Here is an 18,673-nt window from a genome sequence, read left to right as displayed (position 1 = left end):
CACACACACACACACACACACACACACACACACACACACACACACACCTCAAAACCCAGAAAGACAATAAAAAGAACTGAAACCTTCTTATTTTAAAAACATTTCCAGCTCACTAAGCCAATCTTATGGCTGTTTGAACTCTTGGGGCTGACAATACTGCTAGGGAATGGACTCTGGTTACTAGCCTCATTTCTCTTCTGACCTGCAGTCAGCTGAGGGCCCAGGTGTTCAGAGAAGCAAGACTAGCACACTGTAGTTCCACACTGCCCCGCTGAAGCATTTTCAGTCCATCTTCCACCGATTGGCATTTCAATCCCCTAAGGATTCATGCAGCACAGACAGCGTTTTTTGTAATAAGGGTCTGAAGAATGTATTAAGTTCTGAGCCCAGCCCCGCAGCCGTGAACAAATAAGCCAGACAGAAATGCCGCTATCACAGCAGATTCTCCATCATAGTCTCTGTCTTCCTCCGCTTCCCCCGCTCCTTGGCTCAGGCGGCAGTTTCTCCCCACGTGTCTGCACAGTGCCTAGTTCAATGGGGCTCCGAGGTGCCGGTGTAATACCAGGAATAATCATTTCTCTGCCCTCCCTCCCTCCTTGTGTGTGTTTCTTTGCAAAATGTGACTTTAAAAGGAACTTGGCGAGGAGCCTCTGAGAGCAGAGACGCAGCACGAGCCGCTGCCTGGCTTGTCAGCCACCAGAGCTGTGCTCTACATCCTGACTCTTGCCGCCGCTGGCTGATGACCGCCCTGGAGGCGTGCAGAACATGCCCGTAGAAGGACGGTGCTCGCAGAGGCCAGGCCTGACTCAGTGCCGCGCTGGCCTTTGCCAAGAGCGGGAGGGTGAGAGGCGCTCGGCAGCGCTGGGATTCGCTGGCTGTTTGGGTGACCCAGGACCCTGTTTACAGCAGTTGCCTGCTTGATTTTAACCCTTCTGCGGAAGGTGCGGGTCCCAGGAGCGGTGCTGTAGCACGGCTCTTCGCATGCTATGGAGCCGCACCTCCGCTTGCAGTGATGGGCCAAACGTCACCTCTTGTGCTGCAGCCTGGGGGGCTGTGCGTGTAGCACCGGGGCCCTCAGACGTGTCTCTGGTGTGAGCCAGGTTGTACGGGAGGGATTGTCTCATGAACACTTCCCCTCCCGTTTGTGATCCTGCAAACGCCTCTCGCCCCAGCCTTCATCACACACAGAGTCCAAACAGCCAAAGCTGTTGACTTCAACAGGCTTTGGATTAGACCCTTCCATGCACTCCCATTTCTGGGTTAAGTGCTTCCAAATGTCTCCATTAGAAAGGTGTTTAGAGAACCAAATTCTGTTCTTCAGTTGTCACTACATGGAGTCTGTGGCCATATTAAAAGGAACAAGCCTTTGTCTATGTCTGTGTCTCCCTGCTTCGCACTCCTCATCCCAGACTCTCAAATTGCTCTGCAGAAATTAAGCTCCACACCCAGCGGGTGAGGCAGATAAGTACAACGAATGCTGCTGTGCAGCCAGGGAAAGGGAGGTGCAGAGAGGTGACGTGACTTGCCCAGGCTGGCACTGAGAGTCAGTGGCAGGGCCTGGAGTAGAACCCAGGAGTCTTTATGCCATGTCAGAAAACATATAAACAAGGGGCCAGTCCTGAGGTCCTTACTCAGGCAAATTCCCATTGGAGTGCCTGCATATGGACCTCAGGATCTGGTCGAAGATAAGCAAATTCACTGCTACCAGACTCCTATGGCAAGGGTTGGATTGGGTCACACCATCTCAATAACCTCCTCTCTGTCTCTCTCTGCCAGGTCTCCAGCCCTTCATCCCAGACTCAGAAGGGGACCTCCTCTTCCTGCTGGACAGCTCTGGCAGTGTCTCCTACTACGAGTTCTCTAGGGTCAAGGAGTTCCTCAGGGACCTCCTGCGACCCTTCACCTTTGGCCCCAGTGACGTCCAGACCAGCATCATCCACATCAGCACGGTGCCCACCATAGAGTTCCCCTTCGACCGGTACTTGTCCAGTGGGGCAGTGCAACAGGCCATCCGGGACACGCAGCAGCTGATGGGGGACACCAACACGGGCAAAGCCCTCTCCTTCGCCAAGGAGAAGTTCTTCACGGACGAAGCTGGCGCCCGGGCGGATGTGCCCAAGGTGCTGGTGTGGGTGACCGATGGCTTCTCTACTGATGATATCTCCCAGCCCATTCAGCTGCTGAAGGACATGGGGGTCACGGTCTTCATCATCAGCACTGGACGGGGGAACTACCTGGAGCTTTCGGCAGCTGCCAGCCAGCCTACTAAGAAGCACTTGTACTTTGTGGACGTGGATGACATGCCCATCATCACCAAGGAGCTGAGGAACGCCATCATAGGTACCATGCGCTGGCCGGCCTGGGGAGAGCCGTTCCAGTTAGCGATGCCCCTTTGGGGTCGGGGGGGGGGGAGTGAACGCCAGCCACTTCCTCAGTTTGGGGAAGAGCCCTAGAGTTCAGGTACTTCTGTGAACCTTCTGTGGAGGTCTCTGGCCTGCAAAGCCAGGGCTGGGAATCTCCTGAGAACGGCTCCTCCAGTCCCACAAAGAACACGGAGGGGCTAAACCAGTGGTCCCCAAACTTTTCACGATCGCACTCCCCCTTGTTCCTGTCCACATCCCACCCCGGGGGCCGGGAGTGGGGCTGCGGCTCCCGGGAAGGGGAGGGGACATGGACAGGGGTAAGGGGGCCAAGGCTGGGGCTACACCGGGGGGCAGGTCTGTGGCCAGGAGCTGGGGTTGTGGCAAAGCTGGGGGCGCAGCAGGGCTGGGTGCCGCTCCCTCCCCGCCAAATGTTCCTCTGCGCCCCCGCCATGGGGATGCGCCCCACAGTTTGGGGGCCACTGGGCTAAGCCCATTTTACTGAATCGCAGCAGGTGGCCAGCCCTTGCGGCGCCTCTGGGAACGCTCAGTTCTGGGGAGGGGTGAAAGTCGCGGTCAGCTGGTATCTCACCCTCGCTCGCTGGCACTGCCGCCTAGGTACCCTACGCAGATGTTTGCTGAGGGGTGACGGCGCGCTGCACCCCGGGTGGGCTCAGCAGAAGGGATTGAATCTGGGGGGCCGTGTCATAAAGCAGGAGCCTCTGCTGCCTGAGGTAAAAGAACCAGCTCTGCTTGTCGAGGCTGTAACAGGCTCCTCAACCTCGACATAAGGTCCAGCCCCCACTAGTGCCGCACCAAGTGGGTTGCCGTGACAAAGGCCAGATTCTCAAAGGTATTTAGGTGCCTAACTGTTCAGCTAGGGGCTGGGGGGAGTTAGGAGCTTAACCTGCTTCTGTGCTCGTAGAAATCCCGCCAGGCGCAGCTCTGCATCGTTAGGTGCCTAAATACCTTTGAAAATCTGGCCCTTGTGCTCCGTGCTTTGAAGATAAGAAGGCCCCTGCTCTCAGGAGCTGGCGGGGTACGAATCCCCCTAGACACTCTGTGTGGGGTAGATTGGCTTCTCCATCCTTTGCTAGCAGAGGTCGGGTCCATAGTGTGTGTTGGTGGGGAGACCTCCTATTGACCCAGGACAGCTGCGGCATTGATCTTGCTTGTCCAGGAGTGACCCCAGGCCTTGAGGAGGTTGGGGGTAGAGTGGGGACAAATTCTTGTCTTCCCTTTGGGGAAGATCCCACAAGGTCTTGCAGCTGTAACATCTCCCTGCACGCTACAATGGAAACAAGCCAGGGTCCGTTCCCTTCTGCGGGCTGTGTTCGCGTCGCAATGATTTGCTGGGTGGGGGAGAAGAGAGGGGAGCTCAGACACGAGTTGTTTGGATTCCTTTGAAACCCCCCAGATTTGGAAATAAATCATCACAGGTGCAGGTCATTGGCTTCCCTTGCAAGTCAAGCCAGGCAGGAAAACGCACCAAACCCAAGAACTGTCCTTCTGTCTCCACGGGTCAATGGTTACCCAGGGACCTTGGAGCAGAGCTGGAGGTTGAGCTGTAGAAAATAAAGGTTAGGATTTTCAAGAGTTAGGTGCCCAAATCCCTTTGAAACATAAGGGAATATTGGTGCCAATTTCTCTGAGGCACGCTAGTAAATTCCAGCCAAAAAGATTACCTGGCTGCCCAGTAAGCCTGGTGTAACAATTTGTTCTTTAGTATGTAAGCACACCAGTCTAGGCTACATCTAGGCAGTGGTGTGGGCTCTTGAGTGGCATGTGTTAGTGCGAGCTAAGATTTTCCAAGTTGTATCCCAGCTCCGCCACTGACTCCCTCTGTGACACTGGGTAAGTCACTTAACTTCCCTGAGTTAGTTTCTCCCTCTGTAAGACAGGGATAACACCAGCTTGCCTTAGAAGATTACTTAGTTAATGTCCATAAAGCGGCCGGAAGCCATAAAGCATGAAGTGACTCTGTAGAACTCAACAATAGAGCTGTAAATTACCGTGGGTTCATTCTAAATGGACGGTGAAAATTTTCCAAAAATTTTAAACCAACATTTCGAAGACGTCAAGCGGCTCGAAGCTGTCCCATTAAAACAAAGGAGAACAATCACGACCACCCGCTGCACGCACAGAATAAACCCAGTGCTGATAGAACTGTTGGCAGGGTCGACTCACTTAGCGCTTACCCTGTGGAACAGAGCTAACCTAACGTGGCTGCGTGTCTCCGCGGAGGCTGGCATTCACCGAAGGATCAAAGTCCTGCCCTGAGGCCACCTGGCGTGCTGCTCTCTTAATAATCATTAAACATGGTTCCTAGCGGGATTCCAGCAATGGAAATTGTGACCCAGAGTTTTGCATCTCACAGGCCGTGTTGTAACGTGCTATAGGAGATAGCCAAGGGGAATGATCTATAGCACAATTTTGGCTAGCGCAGTCCTCGGAAGAAAATCCTGGCCAGACTAGTCAAGGTTAGCACGTTGGCAGCGAGCTGGTTTGCTGCGAGTGTGGCTGTGGAACTAGAGTGATTGGTAAGAGTGGAAGGCCAAAGGTGGGTTAGATTTTCATGATCAGCCTTTGCAAAGTGGCCGGGAGAGAGACCCAGGCAGCGAAAAGCCACGTGCGCAGTGCTGGAGCCAGCCTTGCCGAAGCAAAGCAGAATGCCGTGTGCTCGTTTGCACGTCCTTACCTACAACTCTCGTCCTCCACACGGCTCTTCACTGCCATTCCTCCAGGTGTTGCCTGCCCTTGCAAAGCTGTGGCCTGGCCCAAGCCTCCTAGTATTCTAGGATTTCTTTGGGAAGCTGAGCCAGTTCCTCTGGCCCTACGAGGTGTTCCAGTCGCTTGCTGGAGACGGACTCTATTGGAAAGGAGGTTTTCCTTCCCTGCGCGGCCCCTGCTGAGAGGAGACTGGTTAGAGCTCGGTGTGGAGGAGCCAATTAACCCTTTCCATGGTCTCCTATTGACCCAGCAATTTTGTCACTAAAGAAAAGCTCACATTTAGAAAACCAAGGATGAAAAAATCATACATTATAACTATAAAAAAGAAAAGAAAACTAACCACATCTGCAGAGTAGCCGGGGCTTCCCCCTCCCCTCCAGTTGGGGGATCAGGGAGCACATACTATGTATATCGGAGCCATGGCTGGAATGTGCAAGGTGCTGGACAAACCCCAGCTGGCAAATGGGCCGCAGCAGCCCAGAAGCCGGGGGGGAGTCATCACCAGCTCCTAGCACACACCAATCAGAAGTCAGGCCCCTCCAGGATCTGGCGTGAAGATCACGAGATTGTCAGCAATAATACGTGCTGTGTTCCTTTGCCTTCTGGCTTGTAAGCGTCTAGCTTGCACTCAGGCCAAGCTTTGCTCTGCATGAGTGAGGTGGAGAATTTTTTTTTTTTTTATTAAATGAATCCAGGATTCTCCCCTATGCCCATGACTCCAGGAGCTGGGGCTTTAAGACAAATACCAACTACCTCGATAAAATTGAGAGTTGCCAAGAGCGGGCCCTGGTGCATCCCCTTCGCCTTCCCTTCCCCAGGGCTGCGGGTTCCGTGCTGTGCGTGCACAAAGTGCATATGCCATGGGAAGGAAGGGAGGGCAGCTGGCATGCAGTGCAGGGAGGCCGTTCCAAGCGAGTGGGCAGCATGGGAAAAGGCCTGGAGCTGGCATTATTATCATCATTATCCTGTTCTCATCTCTTGAAACAAGATAGAGCATTAAAAGGCCTTTTGTAGGTACACAAATGAGCTTTGTAATGAAATTGGCCAGTTTCCTCCCTCCACCCCTGTCCAGGAAGGGGCTGGGTTTCATCCCTACTCATTGCTATACGCCCACAGGATGGACCTGGCTCCCATGCAGCAGTTGCCTCAGGTGTGAATGTGAGCATGGGAACAACCCACAAAGGGAGTAAATCAGAGAGGCCACGCCTCTTCTCTGAGCTGCATTGGCCTTTATCTCCTCTTTGCTCCCTTCAGAAGCATCTCCTTTGCTTTTAAAGATTTGCTCAGAGATCTAAGCAGGCAATAAACCAAAGCTGTTTGGTCTGGGAGTCATGCTAGAGTTTTAGATCCAAGCCAACAAGAAAGGCAGTGCTGAGAGTGAGTGAGAGAAGGGGAATAGACTCATGTTTGGGACATATGGGGGCTCCCCCCTGCTGGTTTTTAATCCTGCCTCTGTGGAAAAGTGACATCAGCTCTCTGCCTCAGTTTCCCTCCGCATACAATGGGTATGATCATATCAACTGACCTGCGGTGAGGGGTGCTGGGAAGGTCGGTGAATGTAAATGGCTCGACAGACTGTGGGCCTGGTTCTGATCTAGCTTGCTCTGGTGTCAATCGGAAGTAGCCCTGTTGAAGTCAGTGGAGCTGTGACAGTGTAAAACTCTTGTAAGCGAGAGGAGATTCAGGCTATGCTAGGAGATTGACCAGGGCAGCTGTCTCCCCCGTAGTTACTTCATTCCACCCCCACCTCCCTGGTCTTCTCCAGTCTAGGGGGGCTGTTGGGCACCCCTTCTAAACTGTCCGCCATTGCTTCACATCTGCAGACAATCGTTTGCATTTGCTTTCCTGCTTGAATTGACGGAGCCTAAATCTGTCACCCCCTAGTCAATGTGCCGCTCTCTGGCCAGCAGACAGCAAGTGTGTAGGATGCTGTCCGTGCTGCCCCTGTGCAGCAAAGATATAAAGGGTTGATCCTGCTCCTTTCGCCAGGCCAAATCCTCACAGCCTGCAACGGGCACCAGGGAAATACCTGTGACAGACAGATGGACGCAGGGAAAACAAATCGGATCTTGGGGAAACGGCTGAGCAACGTAGCGCAGGCAATGAGGCTGCTTCTTAGAGACAGTGGCGTTGAAATACACTGGAGCAGATGGAGCAGGGTCCAATCTAATATGGCAGTGCCTGGTTCTACAATGGATCCTTCCTAACTTCCAGTGGGTTACTCTCTACGTACACCAGCGCAGGTGAGAAGAGCGGCCCATGATTAAGCTGCTAGTGTCCCCTTAAAATGGTGAGAAACACGCACCTATTCTCAAGGTATTGTAGTTGGGGGAGAGAGTCTGGCTTTATTCTCCAAGGGACGGACCTGAGATGCAATCAAAGAATTCCTGTGGGGTGACGTGTGGGTCTCTCCCTGCTCACGTCTGATCGGTGGCTGTGTCTGTAGAAACTGACATCACCCTTTGGCACCTTCTCCACTGCAAGATCCTACGTGCAGAGGAGCAATAGAAACTGCAGCCGGTTCCAGCACAGGCACAGGGGAAGCAGCATGTCTGTGGGCTCCAGCAGCCCACGGCGAAGGCTCTGTGTCAGGGACCTGGATACATTGTGTAGTCAAGGAACATGATTTCCCAATCTGATAAAGAACAGCACCCACCGTGCTCGGCAGATGTGAGGCCCTACCCTCGACGGGCGGAATTCAGTCTGTTCTAACCTGCGTTTGTTTGTTAAAATGGACAACGACTGGCCATTCCGTTTGAAATCAAACTTTGGGAGCCTGATCCTATTAGCACCGAGCGTTTTCCATCCCAGTGCCTCGGAGCACTTCACAACGGTTGGTAGGTATCAATAGCCCAGATAGGAATACAGAGGCACAGAGCTGAAGAGATTTGTCCAAGATCACAGCTGAGCCAGTGGTGGAGATGGTAATATAAGAACAATAATGAATACCTAACTCTTATGCAGCACTTTGGATCTCAATGAGCTTTACTAAGGAGAACGGTCTGCTTATCCCCATTTTGCAGATGGTGAAACCAAGGCACAGAGTGGAGAAGTGGTTTGTCTGAGGTCATCCCACAAGCCAGCAGCAGAACTGGGAACTGGACCCAGGTCTCCTGGGTCCCAACCCAGCCGACTGCACTGAGAAGAACAATGTTTCCTTTGCAGATGATGAAAGAGCAGGTTTCCTGCCACCTTAGCCTTGGGCTCACTGAGAGTCAAGAAATTTCCAACAAGCCCGTGGCTGTGAAAAGTGCTTGTCTGTGTCCATCCTACATGAGCCACAAAGAGATACTGAGAGAGAGTCATTTTGTTAATGGGGGGATGAGTGAGGGGGCATCTGGGGTGCAGGAATCATTGGTGATTGGAAAGCTTCAGCCGGGATGGATGCCTAGGGAATAACATCCTGCTAGCCTAACGTTCGTTTTAGATCAGAAATTCATAGGGTGCTGAATCAATCAAGCCACGTGCCCCTGCTCTCTGTGGCTTATTGGCTTTGCTTTATGGCCAAGGCAGCTCCAGCTATGCAGCAGGGCACAGAGCTTGATGCTGTTAGCAAGCTACAGGCCAGATCCCCAGCTGATGTAAAACAGGGTAGTTCCATGGATGGAGCAATGTTAGTTTGCACCACCCGACTCTCACACAACACCCCTGGAGGGCTCTGTCTCGGAGATGATTCATTTCCAGCCCAAGTGCATTTGGCCTTTGGCAGGATAAATGTTCTTTCCAGCACCTCAATCTCTGTCTCCGAGTTTTGAAATGAGCTGGTCCTTTGTGCCCTTAGGAATCGCACTAAATGGAGCAGCAGGGGTGGCAGGATCAGGAGCTTACAAAGGAGTTCTTACAAAGCACGGTGGGAACCAGGGAGGAGGGGGCGTTGAATGCTGCTGGCTGGCTGTTGGTGTGAAGGGGGAAAGCGAGGGCATGGCAGATGTGGAATGTTCCTTCCCAGCTGGGCGAGCCCATAAACAGCTCAAAGGAAAAACTGAGGCTGTTTTCTGGTGTACCAGGGAGCTGGCCTGGAACTCCAGCAGTTTAAAGGAGGAAGGTTGGGCTTCTGGTTCTTGGGCATGCCTGAGATCTGGGAGGTGTTCCCAGCTCTGTTGTGGATTTGCTGTGTGCTCTTCAGGAGGTCAGGGCTGCGCTCAGTGCCTCAGTTTCCCCACCTGTCCGTGTTGGACAGTGATATGTGTAAAGTGTTTTGAGCTCGAGATGGAAGTGGGGGGATGCAGTAGGACGGCCCATTGGTCCAAGCCCCATGCAAAGGCTTCCCCTCTGTCAGTGGCTGGCATCACGGGCGCATGGCTGAGCTGAGTTTTCCCACTCGGGCAGGAAGCTGTGTGGTTTGGAGCCAGTAAAGCGAAGGGGAGTCTCTTATCAGACAACGGCCTGCTGCTTCCAGTAATCTGCACTGTCAGCAGCCTGTCAGCGGGGCACTGGGCAGGCCCACAGACCAATACGGTGAGAGGTGGGTTTGCTCCTCTAACAAGCCTCAAGGCCTTGAGAATGCAGGCTGGGAGCCCTGCCAGTCCCAGGGCCAGGCAATGTCCTGCTCCCCCCTTGCAGGAGCAACGGAAAAGCCACAGTCTGGTTCCAGCCTCTTCAGCTTCCACACCCAGATGGCTCTGCAGGGATGGAAACATGGGAGAGGCTCAGGCAAGGGAGAAAAGGCTTTTGGGGGGCATTTCGAAGGCGAGGGGGTGCTGAGGCCCTGGGAATGGTGGGAGCTGCAGAGGAGAAGGCCCTTGCACCAGAGGTGCTGAGTTGAGATGCAAAGGGCTGCAGAGAAGGGCTTTGCAATGGTACCACGGGAGGTGGCAAAGGACATGGCCAGAGGTGGTCGGTGACAGCACGGGTCAGGGCAGGAGGCAATGGGGGCTCTGCTGTTTTGCCAGCCCTGGAGAGAGCCGCCTCTGGGACAGAATGGGGGAAAGCAGTGGGCAGTGCCAGGGGCAGGGAACACTGCGGCACTGAGTGCCACAACACAATGGGGCATCTGTGGAGCACTGGGATGGGTGACCTCAGCCGGGATGAATGCAGGGGGCTCAGCAAATACCAAACAACCCCCTAACTCTCCCCTGCCCCCCTTCCACAGCAGCAGGGCTGGGGCACGGAGTCTCCTGGGGAGAACTGCCTCTTCTTCCATGCTGGCCTCTTCCTGTGCACCAGAGGAGCAGGTGCTTTGATTCGGTTCCTTGGGAGGCAGGGGATTGACCTCTGGAGGGTGACCCATGTGGGACTAAGAGTCAGAGCTCGGGGGTTCTGTTCCCAGCTCTGTCGCTGACTCTGTGTGAGCTCGGGCGAGGCTTTCATGGCCAGAAGTCAGTGGGAGCAGAGGGCAGGGGGCGCCTGATAACCAGACCATTCACCTCTCTAGGCCTCAGTTTACCACGCTGGTGAACTGGGGACAGTGGCACTGCCTGCCTCTCAGGCGGAGTGTCCCTCCCGTCCCCGGCGTGAGCTAAGGAGAGTTTCCCCCAAAGGAAGCAGTTGCCCCTGCTTGCAGCAGGCTGTGCCCATGTGGGGCGTGAACGTCCCAGCACAGCGCCTCAGGCAGGGCCGGGGTTGCCATGGCAGGCCGGGTAAGTGCCAGCCCGAGGCATTAGCAGTACAGCGATGACTGCTGCGTGCCAGTGACTGCAGGGCAGGGCTGGGCTGGATCTCACCCGACGGGCCCAGCAAAGCAAGGCCACCCCGGCCTTCGGGTCGGAGGTTCCAGCCCAGCCCCGCCTGGCAGTGATACCAGCCCGGGACTGTCGGGCACCAGTGTGAGAGGAGCGTGGGGTGAGAATGGGGGTGGGTCTCAGCACAGCCCCAGTGAGGCAGGTGTCTCCACCCCAAGAGTTTGCCCTCCGTGCAGTCCTTGCGGCGGGGTTGGGCGACACACACGCACACACATGATGTGGAGGGGCCTTTTCAGAGCAGCCTGGGGCCCGGTGGCAGGGCGGGCGGTGGCAGAGTTGCCCTGTCCTGTCCCAGCTGTTGCTGTTCTGTTCAGCGTCAGTTCCCCCGCTCGCTCTGAAGGGCCCAAGAGCAACGCATGCTGCTGAACGAGGGCTCTTTGGAGCTGAGGGCCAGGTACTATGTAGTGAGCGTCTGGGGTAGAGCTGCCACCCGCCACAGACAGACACAGCTGTGCAGTTCTGAGCCCTGTGCCAGCTTTTTGGGGTGTGGTTTCCACTGCCATCTGGTGGTCGAAGCAGAGAGATGCACTTGCTTTACAAGCGCTGCCCTGGTACCCTATGGATGATAACGGATACAATGGGGTGTTATTTAGACTTGGAAGTGACTAAAATGAACCAGATTCCCCTGCTTCTGTTTACACTCACTTCATGGCTTTGAGGCAAAGGCTAGAGGCACATTTGTGCTCCAGAATCTTAAAAATAAAAAAAATAAAATAAAAAAAGGGACTGGTTCATAGCAGCCTAGCTCCAACCTGCTGTGCAGTGTAGCAATGAGCTGCTAAACAGCTGCCTTGTTCCACCCCAGAAGTGGCTGCATTGCAACTAAGTGTGATCTGAGCGGTGTATAGAGTTATTTCTAATGTGTTTAGAGCTCCTAGCATGAGAGGCGAACCCCAGCTACCTGGGCAATGCGAAATGCTCACCTGCATTTTCTGTGCCTAATGAAGCTACTGCTGCAGATGTAATGGGAGGGAGTTGTTTGCACAGGCACAGGGAATCAGTGGGACTTTTCTCTGATCCTCCAGTGACTTCTGATTGCTGTTTCTCTCCCAGATGTTATCCGAGCCAAGCGGCTCCGCGCTGTGGAGATCACCTCCAGCAGCTTCCGTCTGACGTGGCCAAGGCTCCTCTCCAGCGACACCGGCTACTACGTGCTGGAGTACGCCCCTGCGGACGACCCGAGGAGGAAGCTGGTGAAGCAGGTGTCCGGGGATCACACCGGCCTCTTCCTGAGCGATCTCTCGCCAGACACCACCTACGAGGTCGTGCTCGTTCCAGAGTCCAACGAGCACTATATCCCTCCGCAAACCACCAGGGTCACCACGCTGGAAGGTAAGACGATGACGTATGTTACGGTAGCACCAATCAAGGGTCAGGGCCCCATGGTGCTCGGTGCCATAGAGACACGTAGCGCAAACAGTCCCTGGCCCAGACCTTCTAGCTGAGGCATGAGGAGAGTGAGTATGGGTTTGAGAGAGACCCTCTAGCTCGGCCACAAGGTGTGGGCGTGATGCAGGAATCACTCGGTGGAATTCTCTGACTTGGGTTACGCAGGAGGTCAGATTAGATGGCTACACAGTGAGAGTCCATCTGGCCTTAAAATCTCTGCAGATTCTAAGGGGAAGACAGGGGTGGGTCACCCCAACCGCCTGGTTCTGTTCACTCCTCGCTGTGGGAGACAGGAGGTTAGATGGACCATTGGTCTGACCCAGTATGGCCGTTCTTATGAATCGAGAGAAAAAAACAGCAGAATTTAGTTGGAAACGAAGTCTCGGCGCTCCCCTGGCTTACCCAGTGCCGATCGGTGGATCCCATCAGGGTAAAGGGAAGCAAAGCACAAGCAGGTGGAAAGAGCTCCGTAAACCTGCACTCCCCGTCTCGCTATCACCCTGTGACAACCCAGGCACGTATAACACGCCCCGAGTGGGTGGTCGTCATCAGCTGGGAAGGAACCTGGGACCGCTGGGTCTAGAACCATGAGCCACTCCTGCCTGAGCTGAAAGATCCGGGTGTCTGAGCTGAGGCACCGGTAGCAAGCTTCCCATCCTCTACTGGTGACCACTAGCGGGTGACGTGGAGTCGGTGACCACTAGAGGGTGACATTGTGAGCAGAAGCTGGACCCGTTTGAGGGAGAAGTGTAGAAAACTAGTCCCCTGGGAGAGCCTTTAGATTTAGAGCAGGATTGGGCTGTGTCGACGTGTCTGACTGAGGTTGAGTTGCTTCCGCCTCCATGACGGCCAATAGGCTCCCAGCTTATTTACACTGCTGTGGCTGGAGACTGCTCTGCTGCCGTGAATCACACCAACACACGTCTTCCTTTCCCTCCTCCCCACAGAGGAAATCAGCCCAACTCAGGTTCTCATCTCGGAGTCCAAGCCGCACAGCTTCCGCGTCAGCTGGGCTCCCACGCCGGACAGTGTGGGGAGCTACCAGGTGCTGTACGGGCCGCTGCCTGGCAATTCAGCTAAGCTGCTGGAAGTGGATGGGGCGCACAACAGCACGGTAGTGGAGAACCTGGCCCCCAACACCACCTACTTGGTGACGGTGGCGGCCATCTATAAATCGGGGAAGGAGAAAGCCCTGTCGGCCAAAGCTTGCACGCAGGAAGGTGAGTGAGCGGGGCCCTCTGCTGACAGGACACCACCATCCCAGCTGTGAGATAACACCGCGTGGGCTTGAACTGAACAGGGACTGGTCTTGTTACCTGCGGTCAAACGGGTTCCTGCAGAATGTGGCCACCTCTTTGGCCAGACCAGGCACTGAGGTGAAAGCCCTTCTCCCTCTGTTTTGTGTCTCCCACCCCCCGCCTTTGCAAGCAAAGCCAAAGCCCACAGCAAGGGAGCGCTGCGCCTCAGGGAAAGGACTCCAGCAATTGAGCGGGTCAACTAGAAGGGGCCGGGGGTAGAATGCAGCCAGGGGGACGATACAGCTTTCAGGGAACAGAGCGTGCGTATCCTAGAAATGTGGCAGAGTGACAGAGCGTAGGACGGATGAAAATTCAGCAGTAGGTGTGCAACAGGTCTCCAACGGAGTCTGTCCTCCTAAGCCACCTGGAGCAGCACAAGCAGAGCTGGCTGGGAGGATGCTGGAGTCCCCAGGGACGGAAGGTCGTTTCTGTTGTCCTCTCCTTCCTCATGGCCTGTCTCTTGGAGCCTCGGAGAGATGGAGGTCATGAGCTCCCCTCGGGCACGTGCCAAAACTCCCACGCCAGTGTGGGGGGTGGAAGCTCATTAACGGGGGTGTCATGGGTCGGGGGCTCCCAGGAAGTGATGTCTCTGGAGCTTAGCTTGTCAGAGCAGGTGAAATCCGGCTTGATTTAGTCAGAAGGATTCCGGAGTGAGCAATGGCGGAGATTGGAGGTGAGTTGGGGCGCAGGGGTATCACAGGCCAGTTCCCATGGGCAGGTGTCCGTGTCAGCAGAGAGGCCGAGGACTCCACGAACGCTGGAGATGGAACTGTCCCCTCCTGCCTGGAGCAGGCCCCTCCAGGGCATAAGGAGCCATGCAGAGGGAGTCCGGCGACTGCCCAAGCTGTCCCTGTTCTGAGGATAAACAGGGGCCTGTGGCCTGCAGAGCTGTCCACCCCGCCCTCTTCCCAGCGCCAATCACTAATAGGGGGGAGATCGGCCCCAGAAGGAGGGATGACGCCAAATGACTGGGCCCCCATAACCTCCTCTTCTCCCCGTCCCCCTACTAGAGAGCTCCAAGGTGAGGCACCTGCGTTTCGAGGACATGGGCCCCAACACCCTGAAGGCCTCCTGGGACTCGGCCGACGGGCCAGTCCTCGGTTACCGGGTGAGGTGCCGGCGGCAGACGGGCCCCTCGTCGCTCCTCAGCGTCTCGCCGCAGATCCACAGCGTGCTCCTGACGGACCTGGCCTCGGGCACTGCCAACAAAGTGTGCGTGAAGCCCATGTACAGGAACCAGCCAGGGAAGGGGCTGTGCCGCATGGTTCACATGCAGCATGGTGAGTCGGGGCAGGAGCCCTCCTGGAGAGGGCAATGCACTAGCGCCTTCGTGGCAGGGGCGGAGGGGTGGGGGGGGCTTTGTGAGGGGATGCGGTAGTGCCAGAGTTTCTTTGGCCCAGTAGCCATTGGTGCCCACCCACGCCCAGTGGCAGTGGCTGCTCTTACACGACAGTGTATACTGGGCTCGGGGCAGGACAGAAGTGGCCTGATTTACAGAGGTGCTCAGCACCTGCAGCCCCCCTTGACGTCAGTGAGCACTGTAGATACTCGCACCTGTGACAATTAGACCCGGGGGGCTGGGTTGGCAGGATTCCGGTTCGTAACGTACAGTAGAGGGACCTGGAGAGATTTCTTTTAAATCCTCTGTGTTTTAACCTGACCCTGTCCGAGAAGCGCTGTTGTCTGGGAGGTTGATTTGCTCTGGTTCCTTGGCTGAGGAGCCCAGTTTTAACGGCGCACCGGGGTTCTCGGAGGGCTGAGACGGCGGTGGAGAGTTTCACAAGTAATGAGTGACTGTAGCTTAGCCTGGTTTTCCCAAGGCGAGTGCTCAGCGCTGTCTGGAAATCGGGCTTCTTTGAGGGGTCTCGAGTTGGTCACATAAAAATGGAGGTACCCAAACCAAAGGCTGCTGACGCTTTGACACTGAAATCCTCTTTCAGTTCTTAGAGGGCCCGATCCAGAGCCCTTTGAAATCAAGGGGAACTTTCCACCCACTTCAGTGAGCATTGGATCAGGCTCTAATTGCCATGACGCTGCTCTTGTGCTCGGGGACTGGTATGCCGATATATCACCCCACAATCTTAGAGGCATCCCCAGGCTGTGATGCAGCCAGCTGTTCACACATTTCTAATAAGAGTGCTCCCCCTAGTGGCTGTGGCTGGTCTACATGGCCCTGTTGTTCGGCCTAGGGGTGTGAATCGCAGCTTTGCAGGCAGGAGGAAATGTGCCAACCTGCAAAAAAGTACCTAGGGTTAGCAGGAGAGGAGCAGGGCACCTGGGTGTTGGAATTGCAGTGTGAAAATCTTACTGGTGGTGTCCAGTGCTGCTTTGACATCACCCATCTGCCTATCGTCCCCTGTCTTGAAGGAGGAGAAGTTCAGGGAGGGGTGTCCCAGGCATCGGGGACAGGGCAGGAAAAAGTGCAGGGACCTCTTTATGGGAGGAGCAGGTGGGTGTGCTGGCATGGCTGGTGCCGGGGGGAGGTGAGCTTAAGGGACCAGAGCAGAATTGCAAGGAGGGGCTGAGCTGAGATGGGCTTGGAAGGTGAAAACTAGAAGATTGGAACTTGCCGTGGTGAAATGGGGGAGGGAGGAGGCAGCAGAGGTATTCAAAGAGGGGGTGATACCATCAGAGTGACGGTAAAGGAAGATGATCTGAGTATGAATGGACCCAGGGGAGAGCGGGAGGCATGTTGGGGAAGAGGTTGCGGTAGTCGAGGGAGAGAAGTTTTCCTGTGTGGACAGAGGAAAGGTCAGAGCTTGGACACTGCCGGGCTAGGCAAGGCCGGGGGAGGGTGGAGTCAAGATATTCCCCTTCCACCCCTGAACGATGGTGGAGCTATGTCTCGGGGGGCGAGCTCGCTGAGGTTTCCCCGGAGGGTCAGACGGGCAGAGCTGACGGTTTGTCCTTTGGCCCCTTTCCAGCCACAGCAGCACAAGGATACAAGCACAGACGGAGCGCGTGAGGGACACTGGACTGAACTGTTCCCCTACAGCGCGAGGGGAAAGGATTGGACAAGGATGAATAGGGGGACCTCACCGATCAGCTCCCATCCTGCGTTACCCCTTGAGGTGTGTGGTTCCCCCTAGCTGTTGTCAAGCCCACAGATTCCTGAAACTGTAACGTGCGACCCCCAGCTTATCAAACGGCTTGGCTGGCTGGAGCAAGCGGACGGGCTGATGGATCCCAGCCATGCAATGGGTGCGGGTTAAAAATTGTGCTATCCTTTCGTATGTTCCTACGCCTGAAAAATTAGCGACGAAAAGACAAAGTGGGAAATCTTAACCGTTGTTTGCTTCCTGTTTTTTATTCATTTTCTGTCTTGTTTTGGTTTTTGCAGAGTATAAGTGGCCTTGCACTGATCACAAGTGGCTGGGAGCCACATTGATCCCTGGTGTATAACTCCATAGAAGCTGTTGGAGTTAGACCAGGGGTGAATTGTGCCCAGTGAGATCAATGGGTTTGGGAGGCAGATCTAGGTATTGTGACAGGGAATACGGTAGGACTGCAAAGAACAGATTCACCTAATGAATAGCACCTTCCATCCAAACATCCCAGATGTTCAATGAGCATCGCAACGGGGCTCCCATCATCCATCCCTGAAGTGAAGCCACCTCTGATGTGGAAGGACAGAGCCTTTAAAGGTGCTTAGAATATGCAGGGATGATCCAGCTAGAAGAATCATTTGGGGACAGGAGAGAAGAGGAGATGCAAAAACCCATCTGGAGTTTGGCCAGGACACAGTGGTTAACTCCCTGACTCTTATAAAGCGCCCCGGGGTATTTAATAACCACAACCAGTCCAGACCTTGATTTATGTCTCTCTCCGAAGACTGGCAGTCTTTGCGTGATTAACTCCCAGGAATGGAGCAGCAGGGTTGTTCCAGGTCAAGGTTGACATGCATTGGCAGAACTGTGTGAAGGAAGCTCATATAGGGCTTGCCTCGTCAACACGGCTTCAGTCTCTCACTTCCGGGGATACTAAACCACCACCCCCAAAATAATCTGCTCAGAAATGAAGGGATTTCAGGAAATCGTGCTTCCCCCCTCCCCTCCCAACAGATACCAGATTATACCCTTTTCTGCCTTCCACTGGGATCAGAAGCAGCATGTCATGGGCACCGAAAGGCCAGTTGAGGTGACCATTTTTCTTTCTCTCTCACACACACACCCCACAAGCAGCCAGCAACATAGTTGGTGCTAGTTTGGCCCAGCAGGTGGAAGATCCAGGGCAACCTGGATCAGGGAGATTAATTTATTTTCATGCCCTAGACGTGTGCCGTTTGAATGAGTTTGAGTCCCATCGGCAGGGCCATAGAGGGGAAGCTTGCGCTGTTGGCGCCGCTACCTGTTCACAGTCTCCAGGAACCTTTCCCCACCACTATAGTCATATCAAAAACTTTTTCAAATAGCTGCTGCCCTGCCTCAAATCCGGCACTGCATGTAAAAGGAGATCGCTGTGGGAGGAACACCGCTTAGCTGTTTTCTCGCCCTCCAGGTTTGGTCCTGCTGCCTTTTCAGGATGGGAAGGTGTGTAGGGGGAAATGAGGCTGCTGATCATTTTAGTACCTAGTGAAAATGTCATTTTGGATGTGCAGTTCCACCCGCCAGGGCGTAGGGTGTGAAGGAGATGTACATACTTCTCTGTGCCCGAGGGCGCAGCGCCTACGTGCATGTATTCTCCTAGAAACGCTTACTCTGTTTGGTGTTCATTGCTTATTTAACCTGCACGTGAAGCATTTTAATAGCTGTCCTGTATGTCTGGGAAGCCATGTGCTAGATCCTGCAAGCCCTTCAGGAGCCTGATTCTGGGAGTTTTGCCATTGACTTGATTGGGCCCGATGTGTTGAACTCCAACTGGGTGGCTTCCATGGGACAGAGACCTTGGGCGGGCCCTTCGCACAGAGATGACTGTCACCCATTGACTCCAGCAGGAAAGCTTACAGGGCCTGGGTTCTCCTTTGGGAGGTGCATGTGTAATTGACTAACATTAAGGTTACACTTGCATCAAGGGGAAGATACAGCTTCCTGAATCTTTCATGCAGTAAAATGTAAAAGCATCTTGTTTGTTCTTGCTGTAAGACGGAGATCGTTTAATTTTGCGCAACTCCCCAGTGTAACTTACTATGCGTTAACATTGTCTTCCCTCGACTGTAATGCGTTCTTTTGAAGACAGTAAATTAAAAATACAAGATCTATTGAGTTGGACTGATTCT

The 18,673-nt window shown here is 54.5% G+C and overlaps 1 protein-coding gene across 1 annotated transcript in view; it reads left to right on the top strand.

Moving 5' to 3' along the window:
• The window catches only part of VWA1 (von Willebrand factor A domain containing 1), a 27,423-nt gene extending 8,758 nt beyond the window's left edge, over positions 1-18,665 (top strand). Inside the window, exons 2-6 of the mRNA XM_024201677.3 lie at positions 1,777-2,340; positions 11,825-12,103; positions 13,108-13,380; positions 14,469-14,738; positions 16,383-18,665. Of these exons, the coding sequence (XP_024057445.2) occupies positions 1,777-2,340; positions 11,825-12,103; positions 13,108-13,380; positions 14,469-14,738; positions 16,383-16,423 (1,427 nt within the window). The 3' untranslated portion in view covers positions 16,424-18,665. The remainder of the gene's footprint in view (positions 1-1,776; positions 2,341-11,824; positions 12,104-13,107; positions 13,381-14,468; positions 14,739-16,382) is intronic.
• The last annotated feature ends 8 nt before the right edge of the window (positions 18,666-18,673 follow it).

The sequence above is a fragment of the Terrapene carolina genome, unplaced genomic scaffold (assembly GCF_002925995.2).
Source record: "Terrapene carolina triunguis isolate 2854851 unplaced genomic scaffold, T_m_triunguis-2.0 Scaffold714, whole genome shotgun sequence".
NCBI lineage: Eukaryota > Metazoa > Chordata > Testudines > Emydidae > Terrapene > Terrapene triunguis.
The sequence above is the reverse complement of the archived record's forward strand: the minus strand, read 5'-3'. Positions and strand labels throughout refer to the sequence as shown.